This window comes from Zeus faber, assembly GCF_960531495.2.
Source record: "Zeus faber genome assembly, chromosome: 3".
NCBI lineage: Eukaryota > Metazoa > Chordata > Actinopteri > Zeiformes > Zeidae > Zeus > Zeus faber.
In genome coordinates, this window is record NC_137190.1 from 1,010,322 (window position 1) to 1,028,331 (window position 18,010).

The following is an 18,010-nucleotide window of genomic DNA, read 5'->3' on the forward strand; positions in this document are numbered from 1 at the left end:
TTTGGTAGTGGAGTTAGTATAGTAGTAGAGTGAGTATAGTATAGTAGTAGTATAGTGGTAGAGTTAGTATATTATAGTAGTAGAGGGAGTAAAGTATAGTCATAGAGTTAGTATAGTATAGTAGTAGTATAGTGGTAGAGTTAGTATATTATAGTAGTAGAGGGAGTAAAGTATAGTCATAGAGTTAGTATAGTATAGTAGTAGTATAGTGGTAGAGTAAGTAAAGTATAGTAGTAGAGTTAGTATAGTATAGTAGTAGTATAGTGGTAGAGTTAGTATGGTATAGTAGTAGAGTTAGTATAGTTTGGTAGTGGAGTTAGTATAGTAGTAGAGTGAGTATAGTATAGTAGTAGTATAGTGGTAGAGTTAGTATAGTAGTAGAGTGAGTAAAGCATAGTAGTAGAGTTAGTATCGTATAGTAGTAGTATAGTGGTAGACTTAGTAAAGTATCGTAGTAGTAGAGTTAGTATAGTATAGTCGTAGAGTTAGTATAGTTTGGTAGTAGAGTTAGTATAATATAGTAGTAGAGTGAGTATAGTATAGTAGTAGTATAGTGGTAGAGTTAGTATAGTAGTAGAGTGAGTATAGTATAGTAGTAGTATAGTAGTAGAGTTAGTATAGTATAGTAGTAGAGTGAGTATAGTATAGTAGTTGTATAGTGGTAGAGTAAGTATAGTAGTAGAGTGACTATAGTATAGTAGCAGTATAGTGGTAGAGTTAGTATAGTATAGTATAGTAGTAGAGTGAGTATAGTATAGTAGTAGTATAGTGGTAGAGTTAGTATAGTATAGTAGTAGAGTGAGTATAGTATAGTAGTAGTATAGTGGTAGAGTTAGTATAGTATAGTAGTAGAGTGAGTATAGTATAGTAGTAGTATAGTGGTAGAGTTAGTATAGTATAGTAGTCAAACAAACTACAGCAATTCAAGCCAGAACCAGCGTTTGACTTAACCAAAGGGAATCGAACCTGTCGGCGCCGGCTCCGTCCCAGAAGATGGCGCTGCAGCACTGCAGCGGGGACAGGCAGAGCTGCGACTGACGGCCGCAGGGAAGGACGAATCGCAGACAGGGGAAGGAGGGATCCTGCATCTGTCTCACACACTGTTGGGTGGCAGGCCGCTAGAGAGAGAGAGACAGACAGGGTGTGGGTGTGATGCTCCACTTTGCTGCGTCTGATTTTAAGGATGAAGATAAACTTCATCACTTTGTACTTCTTCATGCGTTGGGGCGTCACCCACCGGAGGGGGCGCTGTGCAGCTCCGGAAGGTCGGGTACCTTTTCGGGTTTGGTGTCCCAGCAGTCGGCCATCAGAACCTGCAGCTGCTGGAACTGGACCTCCTCTGTGGGGGCCAGCGCCGGGCGGACCCCCTTGGACAGTTTCTTGGCGACCTGGAGCTGGTGGTGGCCAAGCGCCGGTCGGCGGCCCGACAGCAGCTCGTACAGAACCATGCCGAAGGAGAAGACGTCCACCTGCAGCGGGAGGAAAGGGGATCAGACCGACATGCAGACGGAACCGGGTTCTCACCGGGCCGGATCCAGAGCTGATCGAAAAGATCTGAGACGCTAAAGAGGGAGACGGAGGGAACGGAGCAATGAGCACAGCCTGAGATGCTTCCTGCCTTCAGAGCCACGCTCATCTTGGATGACGTCACATGATTCTTTTATATAAAGACACCGACACAAAATTGAACACTGTGTTTACAACTCACCTGTGCAAGTAAATATGGAATTTAAATGGTGACAGAAGTTTACATCTAGTCCACTCTGCGATTGGAGAAGAACAAAGGAACGACCGTTTTAGTCGGAATTTGGGGGCGGATCCCAGTTTCCAGAGACGAGAATGCTGACGTCACGGCGACACGGTGGATCACACCAGAAACGGTGACCGATGCAGAGAGAGAGAGGCACAGGGAGAGAGAGACAGGGAGGGGGGAGGCAGCTCCTCTCGTATCTGAGGCTCAACAGCAGAGTGATGCTGTCGCATCCACAATCAGACACGGAGCTGGGTCCCGTCCGGGTCGGAGCAGGGCGGAGGAGCGGACACATGATGCTGAATAATTCTGAATTCCAAACGATTTGACATCACTTCTCAATGTTAAAAGAAAGTCACAACACTGGTGCTGGCAGCAGCTTGGGAATCATCTCTGCAGGATCCTCCTCACTCACAGCGACTATTCCTGATGTAACCACATGACGGATCGCTACCTTCTCATCGTACACGATGCCGGGTCGGATCTCGGGGGCCTGGTAGCCCGGCGTGCCCTCCACACCCAGCGCCCCCTCGTGGAACGACTGCCGGGAAATACCGTAGTCCGACAGTTTGATGTTGACCGTGTCCTGCGTCTGAGAGGAGACAGATTAATAAAACACACACTAGGGAAGGCAAAAAGAGCCGTGGCCACGGGTGGCAGCACTGAGCGAGCAGGAACGCTTTATGTTGTTTGTTTTGTAGCAGGTTGAGTTTGTTTCCATGGACTTCCATCAAACACTCACACACGCACACGCACACACACACGCACACACACACACACGCGCACACGCACACGCACACACACACACACACACACACACACACACACACACACACACACCTCCAGGGACCAGACCAGGATGTTGTCCGACTTCAGATCGCAGAAGATGATGTTCTTCCTGTGCAGGTACGCCAGACCTGCTGCGATCTGATAGGCTGCTTTGAAGGTGAGCATGTGACCCAGGGGGAGGAATCTGGAGCCTGCACACACACACACACACACACACACACACACACACACACACACACACACACACACACACACACACACACATTAACTGAGGAGAATTTGAAGCTCCATCATCCTGCAGACCTCCATCAGAGCAGCGGACCTTCATCTCGCAGCCTCTCCTCCAGCACGGTGTTGAGGCTGCCCAGCGGCGCCAGCTGGAGGGCGAAGCCCAGCGGGTGGATGCTGATCCCCACCAGAGCCACGATGCACGGGTGCTGCAGCGAGCGCAGCATGCCGGCCTCCTGGCGGAAATCCGAGAAGCTCTTGCAGGCATCCTGGGAGTGGAGGTGTCTCAGCATGGTGTCTGCAGTGGAAAACCACACAAACTGTCGATTGGAAGCTGGAGTCTGGATTTCCCACCACTAGCGTGAGCGCTAGTCCATCACAACATGATCAAAACAAACCAGGAACTCCAAGTCAGAGGCCAAGTGGAGTCCCTAAGTTCCCTGAGACTTCATATTGTAATGTGTAGTGTAGTGTGGATTCTAGTTTTGGATTGGAGGCCTGCGACCCGACGCACATCTATTTCTTGGTATTGATACATCACGTCAAATCAGATTTGTTATGAGCTATGAATTTGTTTTGATGTTGTTCCACCCACTCATACTGTGTCTGTGGAATAAGGGGTCACATGGTTCTCACAGTTCTAAAAGTCAAGATGCACTTGGATGCAGTTGGATGCAGTTGGAGGCAGCTGGATGCAGCAGGATACAGTTGGATGCAGTAGGATGCAGTGGGATGCAATAGGATGCAGTTAGATGCAGTTGAATGCAGTTAGATGCAGTTGGATGCAGTAGGATGCAGTTGGATGTAGTTAGATGCAGTTGGATGCAGTTGGATACAGTTGGATGCAGTTGGATGCAGTAGGATGCAGTATCATGCAGTGGGATGCAATAGGATGCAGTTAGATGCAGTTGGATGCAGAAGATGCAGTTGGATGCAGTTATATGCAGCTGGATGCAGTTGGATGCAGTTGGATACAGTTGGATGCAGTTATATGCAGCTAGATGCAGTTGGATGCAGTTGGATGCAGTTGGATACAGTTGGATACAGTCGGATACAGTCGGATGCAGTCGGATACAGTCGGATGCATTTGGATGCAGTTGGATGCAGTTGGATGCAGTGAGCTTGCTTTGTACGTGCAAGCTGTAAAACAAACAGAAGAAACTTGAACTGGATCAGGACAGAATCCTTGAGACGCTGAAAGAGAAGAAGCTGCTTCTGTCTGAACAACAGTTTGGAGGAGTTTTGTGTTTTTCCTTTTAAGTTGTTCAGCCTGTTTATCATCTGTTTATCATCTGTTTATCATGTTTGTCATCTGTTATCATCTGTTGTCATCTGGTTATCATCTGGTTGTCATCTGGTTGTCATCTGGTTATCATCTGGTTGTCATCTGGTTGTCATCTGGTTGTCATCTGGTTGTCATCTGGTTATCATCTGTTATCATCTGTAATCATCTGTTATCATCTGGTTGTCATCTGGTTGTCATCTGGTTATCATCTGTTATCATCAGTTATCATCTGCTATCATCAGTTATCATCAGTTATCATCTGATTATCATCACTTATCAGTTATCTGTTATCATCTGGTTATCATCGGGGTATCATATGTAATTTATAGTTGATGAGTCTGGTTAAAATTCCGATTCAAGAGGTTTATTTGTCACATACATACATGTGAAACATGTAGGTGATACATGTGAAATATGTATATGTGGTCAGTGTGTATACACTACGCACAAAAAGTTCGGGATATTGGGCTTTCGGGTGAAATTTCAGGATGAAGCTAAAATGCACTATAACCTTTACAGGTGAACTTAATTTGACCTTCTCTAAACTTTTGAATGCACATGTCCAACTGTTCAATGTTTCTTTACTTTTTGCACAACTTGCTGTTCTCTAACAAGAAGCTGAACGGAAAAATTCACAACAGGTGTTTGATCCATGAATCCACCAATACATCTCCTGGTTCAATTACAGTTGGTATTGAAACAGTCCTCTTCATCATGCTGTTCACATGTTGACATCATGAGACCAAGACCACACCAACAACTGATCAACAGCACCTCGCCTTGCAAGGCTTCAAACAGGATGTTGTCAGAGGGAAGTGGCCACTGAGCTTAGAGTGTCACAGAGTGTCATCAGCAGGTTGCAACAGAGATACAGAGACTGGAAGTCACAGAAAGACATAGAAGTGGACGTCCTTTGGCCACATCCCACACTGATGAGCGCTTCATTGTGAACAGTGCCCTGAGGAACCGCATGATGATGCCACTCAACTCCAGGCACATTTAAGGGAGGTGAGAGGCACCAAGTGTCACGTCAGACCATTCAAAACCGTTGACATCAGCGTGGTCTGCGTGCTAGACGACCTGCAGGGCTACCTGACCACACCACCAGGCACATGCATCATGGTCTTGTAGGGGCCAGGGAGCATTGACGCTGGACGAGGGACCAGGGGCCTCAGTGCTGTTCTCTGATGAAAGTCGATTCACATTGAGCAGAAATGATGGAGACGTCAAGCAGAGCGCTACGCATCAGCCACTGTTGTCACCAGACGAGCCTTTGGTGGTGGTGGTGGTGTTACAGTGTGGGCAGGTGTGTCTGGTCAATACAGAACTGCCCTACACTTTGTGAATGGTACAGTGACAAGCCCATACTACCTGAATGACATCATTCATCCAGTCATTGTGCCCCTGCATGAACAACACAGGCCTCATTTCATCTTCATGGACGACAATGCTCCAGCTCATGGAGGTGGCATCATTAGGGAACGGCTGCTGGAGACTGGGGCACCTCAAATGGAGTGGCCTGCACTTTCTCCAGACCTGAATCCCATAGAAAACCTATGGGATCAGCTGAGTGGCCGTGTAGAGGCTCCTAACTCTGTACCCCAGAACCTCAATGACCTGAGGGCCCCCTTCAAGAAGAGTGGGGGGCCAGGCCTCAGCAGACAAGAAGTCGACTTGTGAACAGCATGAGACGTCCTTGTCAAGCTGTAACTGATGCTCAAGGCCACATGACAAGTTATTGAGACGTTGACATTTGTTGTTGTGGTAAACCCACCACTGTTGTTGGCTTTTGTCTCAATAAATTGTTTGAGATGAGGAAATCACCATTGTATCTTCTACTTAAATGTGTGGCACGGTGGCGCAGTGCATTGCACTGCTGCCTCACAGCAAGAAGGTCCTGGGTTCGATTCCCGCCTGGGGCGCTGTTGGCACCGTGCTCCGGTGGGTTATCTCCCAAACAGGAGCCTTTCTGTGTGGAGTTTGCATGTTCTCCCCGTGCTCACATGGGGTTTCCTCCACCTCACGTCAGTAAGGACCCCCACCAAAAACATGCACCCATCATCGTCTGACCAGCGATGGACACTCGTCTCCGGGCGCGTCCACGTATGCTGCCCACTGCTCCTGGTTGTGCCCCCGGAGGAAGGACAAGCCAGAATCCATTTCGCCGGCACTATCAAAGCATGTGCATGTGTGTGTGTGTGCAAGCATGTGTTGTAGTGTGGTGTGTTGCGTGATGAATAAAGACTCTTTCTTCTTTCTTTCTTTGTTAAATGCTCTACTTTCATCATATCACTGGAGCGTCAACTTGTTACATTTTCCATAAATTTCACCCGAAAATCAAATATCCCGAACTTTTTGTGAGTAGTGTAAGTATGTGACAAATACAGTGGAAGGCTGTGTGTGTGTGTCTGTCTGTGTGTGTGGGTGTTGTCATGACTTGGTCTCCAGCAGAATCCAGGACTTCATTCCTCCAGACAGGGTCTCATCTCACCTTGAGATGACCACTGCTGACCTCTACTGGCCACTACTGACCTCTACTTACCACTGACCACTGACAGACAGACAGACACAGACAGACAGACCCATTGAGAGACTGACCTCTATAGACCACTGACCTCTACTGACCTCTACTTACCACTGACTTCCACTGACCTCTACAGACCACTGACCACTACTGACCACTGACCTCTACAGACAACTGACCACTACTGACCTCTACAGACCACTGCTGACCTCTACTGACCACTACTGATCTCTACAGACCATTGACCACTACTGCTCTCTACAGACCACTGACCACTACTGACCTCTACTGACTACTACAGACAACTGACCACTACTGACCTCTACAGACAACTGACCACTACTGACCTCTACTGTGCCACGACCTTTGTATGAGAATGTATGTACTGGTCTCATATCACAATATGAAAACAACGTTAATCTTAAAGATATTGGGATTTAGTTGTAATAATATTATGAATATAAAACATGAATATGATATCATATCTGTTGTGAACATGACTTTTCGGGTGGTACCCGTGCCGCTGCCTGCGTTACGCTGCCCGCTCTTCCTGAAGTAGAAGCGCTTGACGGCCACCGGCTGCTCCTGGTACCGAGCTCGGTAGATGACTGCACCGCTGCCGCCCTGACCCAGAATGCACTGCTGCTCCTCACAGAGCTCCAGCTGGGCCTTCTGCAAGAAGAGGCTGAGACACAGACAGACAGACACACACAGACAGACACAGACAGACGGACAGACAGACACGGACAGACAGACACAAACAGACACAGACAGACACAGAGAGACAGACAGACAGATGGACGGACGGACAGACAGACACAGACAGACAGACACAGACAGACAGAGAGAAAGACAAAGACAGACAGACACAAACAGACAGACAGACAGACAGAAAGACACACACACACAGACAGACAGACACAGACGGACAGACACAGACAGACAGACAGACAGACAGACAGACAGAGAGAAAGACACAGACAGACACAGGCAGACAGACAGACAGACACACAGACAGACACAGACAGACAGACACACAGACAGACAGAGAGAAAGACACCCAGACAGACACAAACAGACACACACAAACAGACAGAAAGACACACAGACAGACAGACAGACAGACAGACAGACACACCCGTCAGAGGGAACATCATCATGTCTCTCCTCCTCAGCTCCTCCGTTGGTCACAAGCTGCAGTTGCTTGTTCTGCCATTTACTGTTGTGTTGTTATTCATTGTTCTGTGGTTTCTTGTGTTATTCTATTTCATTATGTTGTGATTGATTTTATTTATATTGTGACACTTTTTAACTGATGTGAAGATTCCAGCGCATCCTCTGCACAGAGGTCAGTCCGGATTTTGGACCCTAAAATGGCCGTGTTGAAAGCCAGGACGTTTCAGTCTCAGATCAACGCAGCTCGGCCGCCAACGCCAACAGACGTTCTAACATTAATCTTTGGAGAAGGAACGCTGTGTTTACACAAGCTGGAGGAAAAGTGCTGCAGCAGAGCCCTGGACTGCGTGTGCTCCGGGTCTTAGATGATGTCAGCAGCCTCCATGACACTTGTCTTCAGGACAAACGGCCTCATTTCTCTGTTCAGATAAATATTTGGAAAGATTGTTCCAAACCATTTTTACAGCCAGCGACGCTAAAACAAGCAATGCCCCGAGGAAGAGAGAGACAGAGAGAGACAGAAAGAGAGGGAGAGACAGAGAAAGAGGGAGAGACAGAGAGAGAGGGAGAGACAGAGCGAGAGAGAGAGACAGAAAGAGAGGGAGAGAGACAGAGAGAGAAGGAGAGAGCGAGAGACAGACTTTCTTTTTACTTTTAAGGTTCCTTTATTTTCAGATATAGACATCCCTCTTCAGAGATAGTGGGGCAAAAAAGTATTTAGTCAGCCACCAATTGTGCAAGTTCTCCCACTTAAAAAGACGAGGCCTGTAATTTTCATCATAGGTTCACTTCGACTATGAGAGACAGAATGGGGGGAAAGAATCCAGGAAATCACATTGTAGGATTTTTAATGAATTAATTGGTAAATTCCTCGTTAAAATAAGTATTTGGTCACCTACAAACAAGCAAGATTTCTGGCTTTCACAGACTTGTAACTTTTTCTTTAAGAGGCTCCTCTGTCCTCCACTCGTTACCTGTATTAATGGCACCTGTTTGAACTGGTTATCAGTATAAAAGACACCTGTCCACAACCTCAAACAGTCACACTCCAAACTCCACTATGGCCAAGACCAAAGAGCTGTCAAAGGACACCAGAAACAAAATTGTAGACCTGCACCAGGCTGGGAGGACTGAATCTGCAATAGGTAAGCAGCTTGTTGTCAAGAAATCAACTGTGGGAGCAATTATTAGAAAATGGAAGACATAAAAGACCACTGATAATCTCCCTCGATCTGGGGCTCCACGCAAGATCTCACCCCGTGGGGTCAAAATGATCACAAGAACGGTGAGCAAACATCCCAGAACCACCCGGGGGGACTTAGTGAATGACCTGCAGAGAGCTGGGGCCAAAGTAACAAAGGCTACCATCAGTAACACACTACGCCGCCAGGGAGTCAAACCCTGCAGTGCCAGACGTGTCCCCCTGCTTAAGCCAGTACATGTCCAGGCCCGTCTGAAGTTTGCTAGAGAGCATTTGGATGATCCAGAAGAGGATTGGGAGAATATCATATGGTCAGATGAAACTAAAATAGAACTTTTTGGTAAAAACTCAACTTGTCGTGTTTGGAGGAGAAAGAAAGCTGAGTTGCATCCAAAGAACACCATACCTACTGTGAAGCATGGGGGTGGAAACATCACGCTTTGGGGCTGTTTTTCTGCAAAGGGACCAGGACGACTGATCCGTGTAAAGGAAAGAATGAATGGGGCCATGTATCGTGAGATTTTGAGTGAAAACCTCCTTCCATCAGCAAGGGCATTGAAGATGAAACGTGGCTGAGTCTTTCAGCATGACAATGATCCCAAACACACCGCCCGGGCAACGAAGGAGTGGCTTCGTAAGAAGCATTTCAAGGTCCTGGAGTGGCCTAGCCAGTCTCCAGATCTCAACCCCATAGAAAACCTTTGGAGGGAGTTGAAAGTCTGTGTTGCCCAGCGACAGCCCCAAAACATCACTGCTCTAGAGGAGATCTGCATGGAGGAATGGGCCAAAATACCAGCAACAGTGTGTGAATACCTTGTGAAGACTTACAGAAAACGTTTGATCTCTGTCATTGCAAACAAAGGGTATATAACAAAGTATTGAGATGAACTTTTGGTATTGACCAAATACTTATTTTCCACCATAATTTGCAAATAAATTCTTTAAAAATCAGACAATGTGATTTTCTGGATTTGTTTTTTCTCATTTTGTCTCTCATAGTTGAGGTAAACCTATGATGACAATAACAAGCCTCTCTCATCTTTTTAAGTGGGAGATCTTGCACAATTTGATGGCTGACTAAATACTTTTTTGCCCCACTGTAGGTAGGCAGGAGAGAGAGCGACAGAGACAGAGAGAGACAGAGAGAGAGGAACCCGGGTTATCAACAGAGAAGTTCTGTTGGATTCTCTTCCCAGTTCCCAAACTCCTCAAATAGCAGGATGTTCTCACTAGTCCCTAACCACGCAGGACGCATCAGCCCAGACATCCCAGAATGCATTTCAACAACAACAAATATAATGTGGTGTAATGTACTGTTATCTCACCGTGAGGGGAAGTCTGTCATGAACAGTTCCGGTACGAGCTCCTGCAGCGGCACCGGGACGTGGCGGTGCCGCGGGCACACGATGTGCTCGCCCTCCACCGCAGCCAGCACGCAGTCCTGCATGCTGAAGTAGTGCATGCCGCCCTCCGCCGCTTCCTGCCGCCCACCACAGGGGGCGCCACCGGGATGCCCGCCCCACGTGGAGCACAGCGGACAGGGGGAAAACTGCTCCATCAGCAGGCTGCCGTCACTCTCTGTGGCCGTCAGGGCTGAACGCAGAGAAACCTCCATGTTGCAAGACGGAGAGATGGAGGGAAGGAGAGACAGGAAGGAGAGATGGAGGGAAGGAGGGACAGGAAGGAGACAGGAAGGAGAGATGGAGGGAAGGAGGGACAGGAAGGAGAGATGGAGGGAAGGAGGGACAGGAAGGAGAGACAGCAAGGAGAGACAGGAAGGAGAGACAGAGGGAAGGAGAGACAGGAAGGAGAGACAGGAAGGAGAGACAGGAAGGAGAGACAGAGGGAAGGAGAGACAGAGGGAAGGAGAGATGGAGGGAAGGAGAGACAGAGGGAAGGAGAGACAGGAAGGAGAGACAGGAAGGAGAGACAGGAAGGAGAGACAGAGGGAAGGAGAGACAGAGGGAAGGAGAGATGGAGGGAAGGAGAGACAGGAAGGAGAGACAGAGGGAAGGAGAGAGAGGGAAGGAGAGACAGGAAGGAGAGATAGGAAGGAGAGACAGGAAGGAGAGACAGAGGGAAGGAGAGACGGAGGGAAGGAGAGACAGAGGGAAGGAGAGATGGAGGGAAGGAGAGACAGGAAGGAGAGACAGAGGGAAGGAGAGAGAGGGAAGGAGAGACAGGAAGGAGAGATAGGAAGGAGAGACAGAGGGAAGGAGAGACAGGAAGGAGAGATAGGAAGGAGAGACAGAAGGAAGGAGAGACAGGAAGGAGAGACAGAGGGAAGGAGAGACAGGAAGGAGAGACAGGAAGGAGAGACAGAGGGAAGGAGAGACAGGAAGGAGAGACAGGAAGGAGAGACAGAGGGAAGGAGAGACGGAGAGACAGAGGGAAGGAGAGATGGAGGGAAGGAGAGACAGGAAGGAGAGACAGAGGGAAGGAGAGAGAGGGAAGGAGAGACAGGAAGGAGAGACAGGAAGGAGAGATAGGAAGGAGAGACAGGAAGGAGAGACGGAGGGAAGGAGAGACAGAGGGAAGGAGAGATGGAGGGAAGGAGAGACAGGAAGGAGAGACGGAGGGAAGGAGAGAGAGGGAAGGAGAGACAGGAAGGAGAGATAGGAAGGAGAGACAGGAAGGAGAGACAGAGGGAAGGAGAGACAGGAAGGAGAGATAGGAAGGAGAGACAGAAGGAAGGAGAGACAGGAAGGAGAGACAGAGGGAAGGAGAGACAGGAAGGAGAGACAGAGGGAAGGAGAGACAGAGGGAAGGAGAGACAGAGGGAAGGAGAGACAGAGGGAAGGAGAGACAGGAAGGAGAGACAGAGGGAAGGAGAGACAGGAAGGAGAGACAGAGGGAAGGAGAGATGGAGGGAAGGAGAGACAGGAAGGAGAGACAGAGGGAAGGAGAGAGAGGGAAGGAGAGACAGGAAGGAGAGATAGGAAGGAGAGACAGGAAGGAGAGACAGAGGGAAGGAGAGACAGGAAGGAGAGATAGGAAGGAGAGACAGAAGGAAGGAGAGACAGAGGGAAGGAGAGACAGGAAGGAGAGACAGAGGGAAGGAGAGACAGAGGGAAGGAGAGACAGGAAGGAGAGACAGAGGGAAGGAGAGACAGAGGGAAGGAGAGACAGGAAGGAGAGACAGAGGGAAGGAGAGACAGGAAGGAGAGACAGAGGGAAGGAGAGACAGAGGGAAGGAGAGACAGGTGGACTGACCAGGGAACCACTGCTCTATCAGGGAGTTGACGTGGTCGGTGATGAAGGCCATGGCTGAGAAGTCTCTGCTGTCTGACTGACAGAGGATCCTGATGCCGCCGCTCTTCCTCTTCTTCCAGTTGAGTTCAGACGACTCCACGCTGCAACACAAGCTCCATCATCGTCCTTTTCCAAAGCAAACAACAGAGCTCAACTCACAGGAAATGAGACGCCTGCAGCAGACGCTCCTACTACACGTTGTATGTTGTACAGTAACTCCTCCTGGGCAGCCACGTGCTGCAGCACCTGGGTTCAGGGTGAACCGGACCGGTCGACCCTCGGAGCCGCGGTCCCGCCTGAGCCGCGGCCCCACCTGAGCCGTGGCCCCGCCTGAGCCGTGGCCCCACCTGAGGTATCCTCCGCTGAAGGTGACCAGCAGCCCCTCCTTCCAGTAGATGGTCTGGCTGCGTCGGACCCTGAAGGTGCTGCAGCGGTTCCCGTGTTGGGCCCCGGCGAAGCGATAGACCACAGAGTTCCTGCTGCACTGGCCCCTGGCGGACCTCGCCATCTCAAACGTCTATGGAACACAGAGGTTTGGATTGGAAACAGGAACTGGAATAAAAAAGAATCCACATCAAACACCAACCACGCCCCACCTGGAGGTCCATCTCCGTCAGGCTGATCAGCATCCGGGCGATGAAGCGCTCCCAGAAGCCGGCGGGGACGAAACTCATCTTGAAGAGACGCTGCAGCGTGTTGCTGCTGCGCTGGCGCAGGCAGTGGATGTCCATGGCCGGTTTGGGAGGAAGAAGGTGGGGCAACAGATAGCTGAAGGTCAAAGAGAAAAAGCAGCAGATTTATTCAGGAAGTCGGTCTAAACCACAACAAAAGACCTTGGAGTGACAGAAACTGGTTCTGCTTTAGATGAGGAAACTACTCCTATCTTCACCAGGATTCAGGTGGTGGAGATCTGTCCTAACAACTCTGGTGGATGACTATAGCATCATCAATCAAACCTCGGTCCCTACAGTGCCAATGATCATTTTATGATCATTCATTTCCCCACTAATGCAAAAACCAAAATGCACTTATGCAAATCACTGGAATGAGTTGTAGGCGTCATAGATGGAGCATGTCGCTGAGCACCACCCCGGAGGGTGCATGCATTCTGAAAAAGGTCTCAGCAGCATCAAGGGAGCGCTAGGTGAGTCCTACTTGGTGGTTCCAAGAGTGATTGTCAGATGGTTGGTAACTAGTCCACCATCCTGCAGGTGTGTTTCCTTCACACTGAATTCAGGGTAAATCAGTGTTGCAGTCCCACTTGCAGGAGGGTTTGGAGAGGTGTGTACCTGTCGCTGGCCACTGGCAGAGCGATCTCAAATTTTGCTAGGAACTGAAAATACTGCTCCTCCGTGCGCTGCGTGAAGCCCGTCCCCACCAGCAGCATCTGCACGCCAACACAAGCACATGAGAATCACACCAAACCGCAGAAAACCAAAGTGAGATGTTTGCTCCAGCCGCTCTGTCACCCTGAGGTTCTCCGCCTGGATCACGCCGTTCCTCGCCACCCAGTGCGACGACTTGAGGTGCACGATGCGACGCAGGCACTCGGACAGCCACACGGGGCACAGGAAGTAGAGCGTGCACAGGCCGTGGCTGGTGTCTGGGAAGTGCAGCAGCGTTCCCGTCTCCAGCAGGAACTTCACGGCTGCAAAGAGGAACCAGCTGGTTAAACCACAGAGTCAGCGTGTGAGCGGAGCGGCTCAGCTAGGAAGCTGCGTACCACTCTGCAGGTCTTCGTAGTCTCTGATGTCACTTCCTGCGCTCTGCTCCACCACCCGGTCCAACTCCTCTTCCGTCAGGTACTGCACCTCATCTGCAGCTTCCCTCTGCTGGCGCTCGGCGACCAGCGCCTCCTGCAGGGCTACGTAGCTCTGGGGGATCTGGGTCAGACAGAAAAAGAGCTTTTATTTTGAAGGAGAAGTGTCTGTTTTCATTCCCTTCAGTTGCTCCAGGTGTGTGGATGCAGTCAGGTGTCTCTGCAGATGGAACCTGGTCGGGTCTCACCAATCGACCCAGTAGTTTGTTCCCGGAGGCTGAGCTGCTGCCTCCATCCTTCATGGAGCAGGAGACCTGGTAGAGCAGCTTCCTGAGACCATCCAGACCCTCCAGGGTCTTACAAGACACCTCGCTGCGCGCACCCACCCACACCCACACCCACACACACACACACACACACACACACACACACACACACACACACACGTAAGTGTGTCAGTCACAGTATCATGAAGAATATCAAACTAAAATTTAAAGCGATCCTTTAGTTCTTCATGCTAACTGTGTTAGCACAATACATGGCTGCAGAGGGGTTCAGCTAGCCTAGCTCCTGTGAGGGGAGGGAAACACACCTTCCAGGACCTCAAAAGCTTATTATTATTATCAGTTATTTGAGAGATATGTTTCCTCCTTTAAAACTTAAAGCCCCTTCGTTGCCAGCTCATGTTATGGTATGAGGTGTACTGTGTATACTCCAGGTGGTTTACTGTGTGTACTGTGTGTGTACTGTGTGAATTACGTACTGCAGGTGTTTCCAGGTGATGTCGGGGTACCCGCTGGCTCGGGTCCCGGACGGGGACCGGCAGAGGGCCAGGACGTAGGCCCGCAGCGTGGCCACCCGCTCCGTGCGGAACTTGGTGTCGATCAGGTCCAGGTGGGTCCCCACGACCACCACGGCCGAGTTTGGGGCCCGGGCCTGCGAGATGTCACAGGGTTCACACATGGTCAGAGGTCACACAGGGGTCTGATGTCACAGTGAGGCTACATGAACCTCCTTTTCATCAGCGTTGGTTTTTTTGCAGGCTGGCTTCGGAGCGACTGACACCCCCTTCTTGTTTTTAGCGGACCCGCCCATTGTAAAGAATGGGCCGTGCCCGCTCCCAGGAGCCACTGCTCTGTGGGGTTTTCCTGCTGATTCATTGAGCTTTTCAGGTTGAAACAAACAACAGCTTCATCCAATTCAAACCCAGAGCCCACGATGTTTCAGGATATTGATAGAAACCCAACGTTAAGCTGAGCCTAGAGGGATATTAACTGCATGAAAATCAAAGAACTGGTTTATTTAACTAACCCGCCTGCACACCATCACAAATATGAAGTTTGACTCCCAAGCGCCGGTCACCGTGGGAACTGGCCCACCACATGAACGACATGAAGAGATGCAGCGTATCGTAGATGCAATTTTGTGGCTCGGACCCTTTTTCCTTTTTCCAATAAACTAAAAGTGCAAAAACTGCAAATCTCCTTACAAAAAGCATAAGCAGAAATATTTCTTGAAAATACTGAAAAAGCAACAAAAATAATGATTTAACTGTGGAAAGCAGGCGTTCGGGACACGGAGTCCAGGCTGGAAATGTCCAGGACGTCAACAAACAAACCTTTACTACTTCAATAAATCTCTACTTTAATGAGTGATATTTAGAGACTGGACGTCCAGTACTGACTGTTTGAACTGACTAGTTGGATTGACTGTTTGGACTGACTGGTTGGACTGACTGGTTGGACTGACTGGTTGGACTGACTAGTTGGACTGACTAGTTGGACTGACTGTTTGGACTGACTGTTTGGACTGACTGTTTCCTGGTACATCAGATCTAATCAATAAAGATTTGATCAGACTGAATCTGATCAGACGGATGAAGCTGAGGAGGTGGAGGTGGTTCTGATTCACTGCTTTACAGCAGCCGGGTCAAAGTCACGACTGAGGGTGACTGTGTCTAAAACGTTCAAGTTTCACGTCGTCGTTCGGCGTCTTCGTGGGCAAACACAGAGTCATTTCCTGTAAAACCACAAGTTGACTGGAAACGAAACCAAACTAACGCTAACTAAACTAAACTAACCCTAACCAAACTAAACTAAACCTAACTAAACAAAACTAGCCCAAACTAAACTAAACCTAACTAAACTAAACTAACCCTAACCAAACTAAACTAACCCTAACTAAACTAAACTAACCCTAACCAAACTAAACTAAACTAAACTAAACTAAACTAACCCCAGTTGTGACGCTCACGTGTCCATTGTAGGTGCTTTCAGGGGTGGACAGGGGTCAGCATGGACACTGTGAGCTCCCATACGTAGCAAGCTGCCATGCACTGTGTGTTCTACACCTTTCTATCATAGCAACGTTCACTGTTTCACCACTTTGTGCTGCAGTAGTTCTTCTGTGGCATTGAACCAGACGGACTAGACCTGACTCCCCACGTGCATCAATGAGCCTTGGGGTAGTAGGTAGTTGAGCCTGGGATCGAACCAGCAACGTTTAGATTACTAGACAACCAGCTCTACCTCCTGAGCTACCATCCCGATATATCATATATATATATAACATATACAGTATATATAATAATAATAATAATAATAATAATATATCCCACCCCTTGACAGGTGTCATTGGAAGTAGATGATCATTTTAATTCACTTCACCTGTCGCTGGTTTTAATGTTGTGGCTTATCGGTATATATAGATATATGTATGGACTTGCCCCCCGCCCGCTCCCCCGGCGGCCATCTTGCCTCGATGTTGAGCAGCCAGCTCTGCAGGCCAGCCACCGCCTCCTCCCCCACCGCCAGGTTCCACACCACCACGTACAGTGCCCGGTCCGTGAAGAAGCATTGGTTCACTGTGGCCATGCCCACCGGACCACCAACGTCCCACACGCTGAAGGTCACGCCCTCCTTCTGCCGGGGTTAGGTTGGTTAGTTAGCAAGACAGTACTACAGTGTTATTAAACTGTTATTACAGTAGTACTACAGTGTTATTACGTCACTACTACAGTGTTATTAGGTTGGCCTTCATAAGCTGGACATATTGATCATGTCTGATAATCGATGCCAGGCTCAGGAACAAGAACAGTTCAGTAAGAATAATCAGTTACAGAGGAATTTGAGTTCAGATAAGATAAGAACTAATCTTAATTAAGTTATTAACTAACACTGATTCGGCTCTGGGGGAAACTCAGGAAGATTCCGTTTTCTTGTTTTTTCTTTGAGGTTAAAAACATAGATCTTTCTCTGACTCAGGAAACAGGAAGTCTCTGCAGCTCATGGGTTGCACCACCCGGTGCAGCCATGCAGGGGCGCTCACCGTGTTCTTGGGTGCGTCGGGTCTCTCCATCTCCCAGGTGGAGGTGGAGACGCTGTGCTCCGAGGGGCTGCAGCGAGGGGGCTTCCCGCTCTGCAGTGCCTGCAGCAGGCTGCTCTTCCCCTGGCGGGCGGGACCGATGAGCAGCATCTTCAGCTGCCTGCACGGTAACGCCCCCCGGAGGCGAGCGCGCAGGAAGCCCATCACCGACGCCGGGCCTAGAAACAGCAGAATTTAGTCAATTTATAGAGAACTTCAAATGAAATGCTTCACAGAGGATAAGAGGAAAACAATATACAACATAATATAGTAAATAATACTACACAAATAGTTCTTGCTTTGGCAGCACATATGAAAATGTTGGAAGATACAGAGAAGATTAGCATGGCCCCTGCAAAAGGATGACACGCAAATCCACAGCGCTCCACAGTTTTGGTCGTCGAACGCTGCCCCCTGCTCCAGGCTGCCCCCGGAGGAAGGACAAGCCAGGATGGTTAAATACAGAGGAACCATTTCACCAACACCACCCAAAGCATGCCTCGGGGCATGCTTTGGGGTCCCCGTGACCCTGGGAGCTATGTTGTCTGGAGCCTTGTGCTCCTGGTAGGGTTTCCCATGGCAAACCGGTCTCAGGCGAGGGGCCTGACGAAGAATGGTTCAAGGCAGGCCAGCAGGCCCTAAAGGGGGCAGCTCCCCCAGCTGGCTATCTGGCATGGGCTAAC

The 18,010-nt window shown here is 49.2% G+C and overlaps 1 protein-coding gene across 2 annotated transcripts in view; it reads right to left on the reverse strand.

The window, feature by feature from the left end:
- The window catches only part of lrrk1 (leucine-rich repeat kinase 1), a 58,378-nt gene that overhangs the window by 12,824 nt on the left and 27,544 nt on the right, over window positions 1–18,010 (reverse strand). For both annotated transcript variants that reach the window (XM_079997775.1, XM_079997774.1), the window contains exons 14-30: window positions 17,292–17,506; window positions 16,721–16,885; window positions 14,728–14,900; window positions 14,213–14,336; window positions 13,929–14,088; window positions 13,675–13,853; window positions 13,495–13,592; window positions 12,802–12,973; window positions 12,553–12,722; window positions 12,167–12,306; window positions 10,279–10,546; window positions 7,092–7,261; window positions 2,862–3,065; window positions 2,591–2,730; window positions 2,205–2,342; window positions 1,275–1,469; window positions 967–1,118 (exon numbers count right to left, since the gene is read on the reverse strand). In XM_079997775.1, the coding sequence (XP_079853901.1) occupies window positions 967–1,118; window positions 1,275–1,469; window positions 2,205–2,342; window positions 2,591–2,730; window positions 2,862–3,065; window positions 7,092–7,261; window positions 10,279–10,546; window positions 12,167–12,306; window positions 12,553–12,722; window positions 12,802–12,973; window positions 13,495–13,592; window positions 13,675–13,853; window positions 13,929–14,088; window positions 14,213–14,336; window positions 14,728–14,900; window positions 16,721–16,885; window positions 17,292–17,506 (2,863 nt within the window). The remainder of the gene's footprint in view (window positions 1–966; window positions 1,119–1,274; window positions 1,470–2,204; window positions 2,343–2,590; window positions 2,731–2,861; window positions 3,066–7,091; window positions 7,262–10,278; window positions 10,547–12,166; window positions 12,307–12,552; window positions 12,723–12,801; window positions 12,974–13,494; window positions 13,593–13,674; window positions 13,854–13,928; window positions 14,089–14,212; window positions 14,337–14,727; window positions 14,901–16,720; window positions 16,886–17,291; window positions 17,507–18,010) is intronic.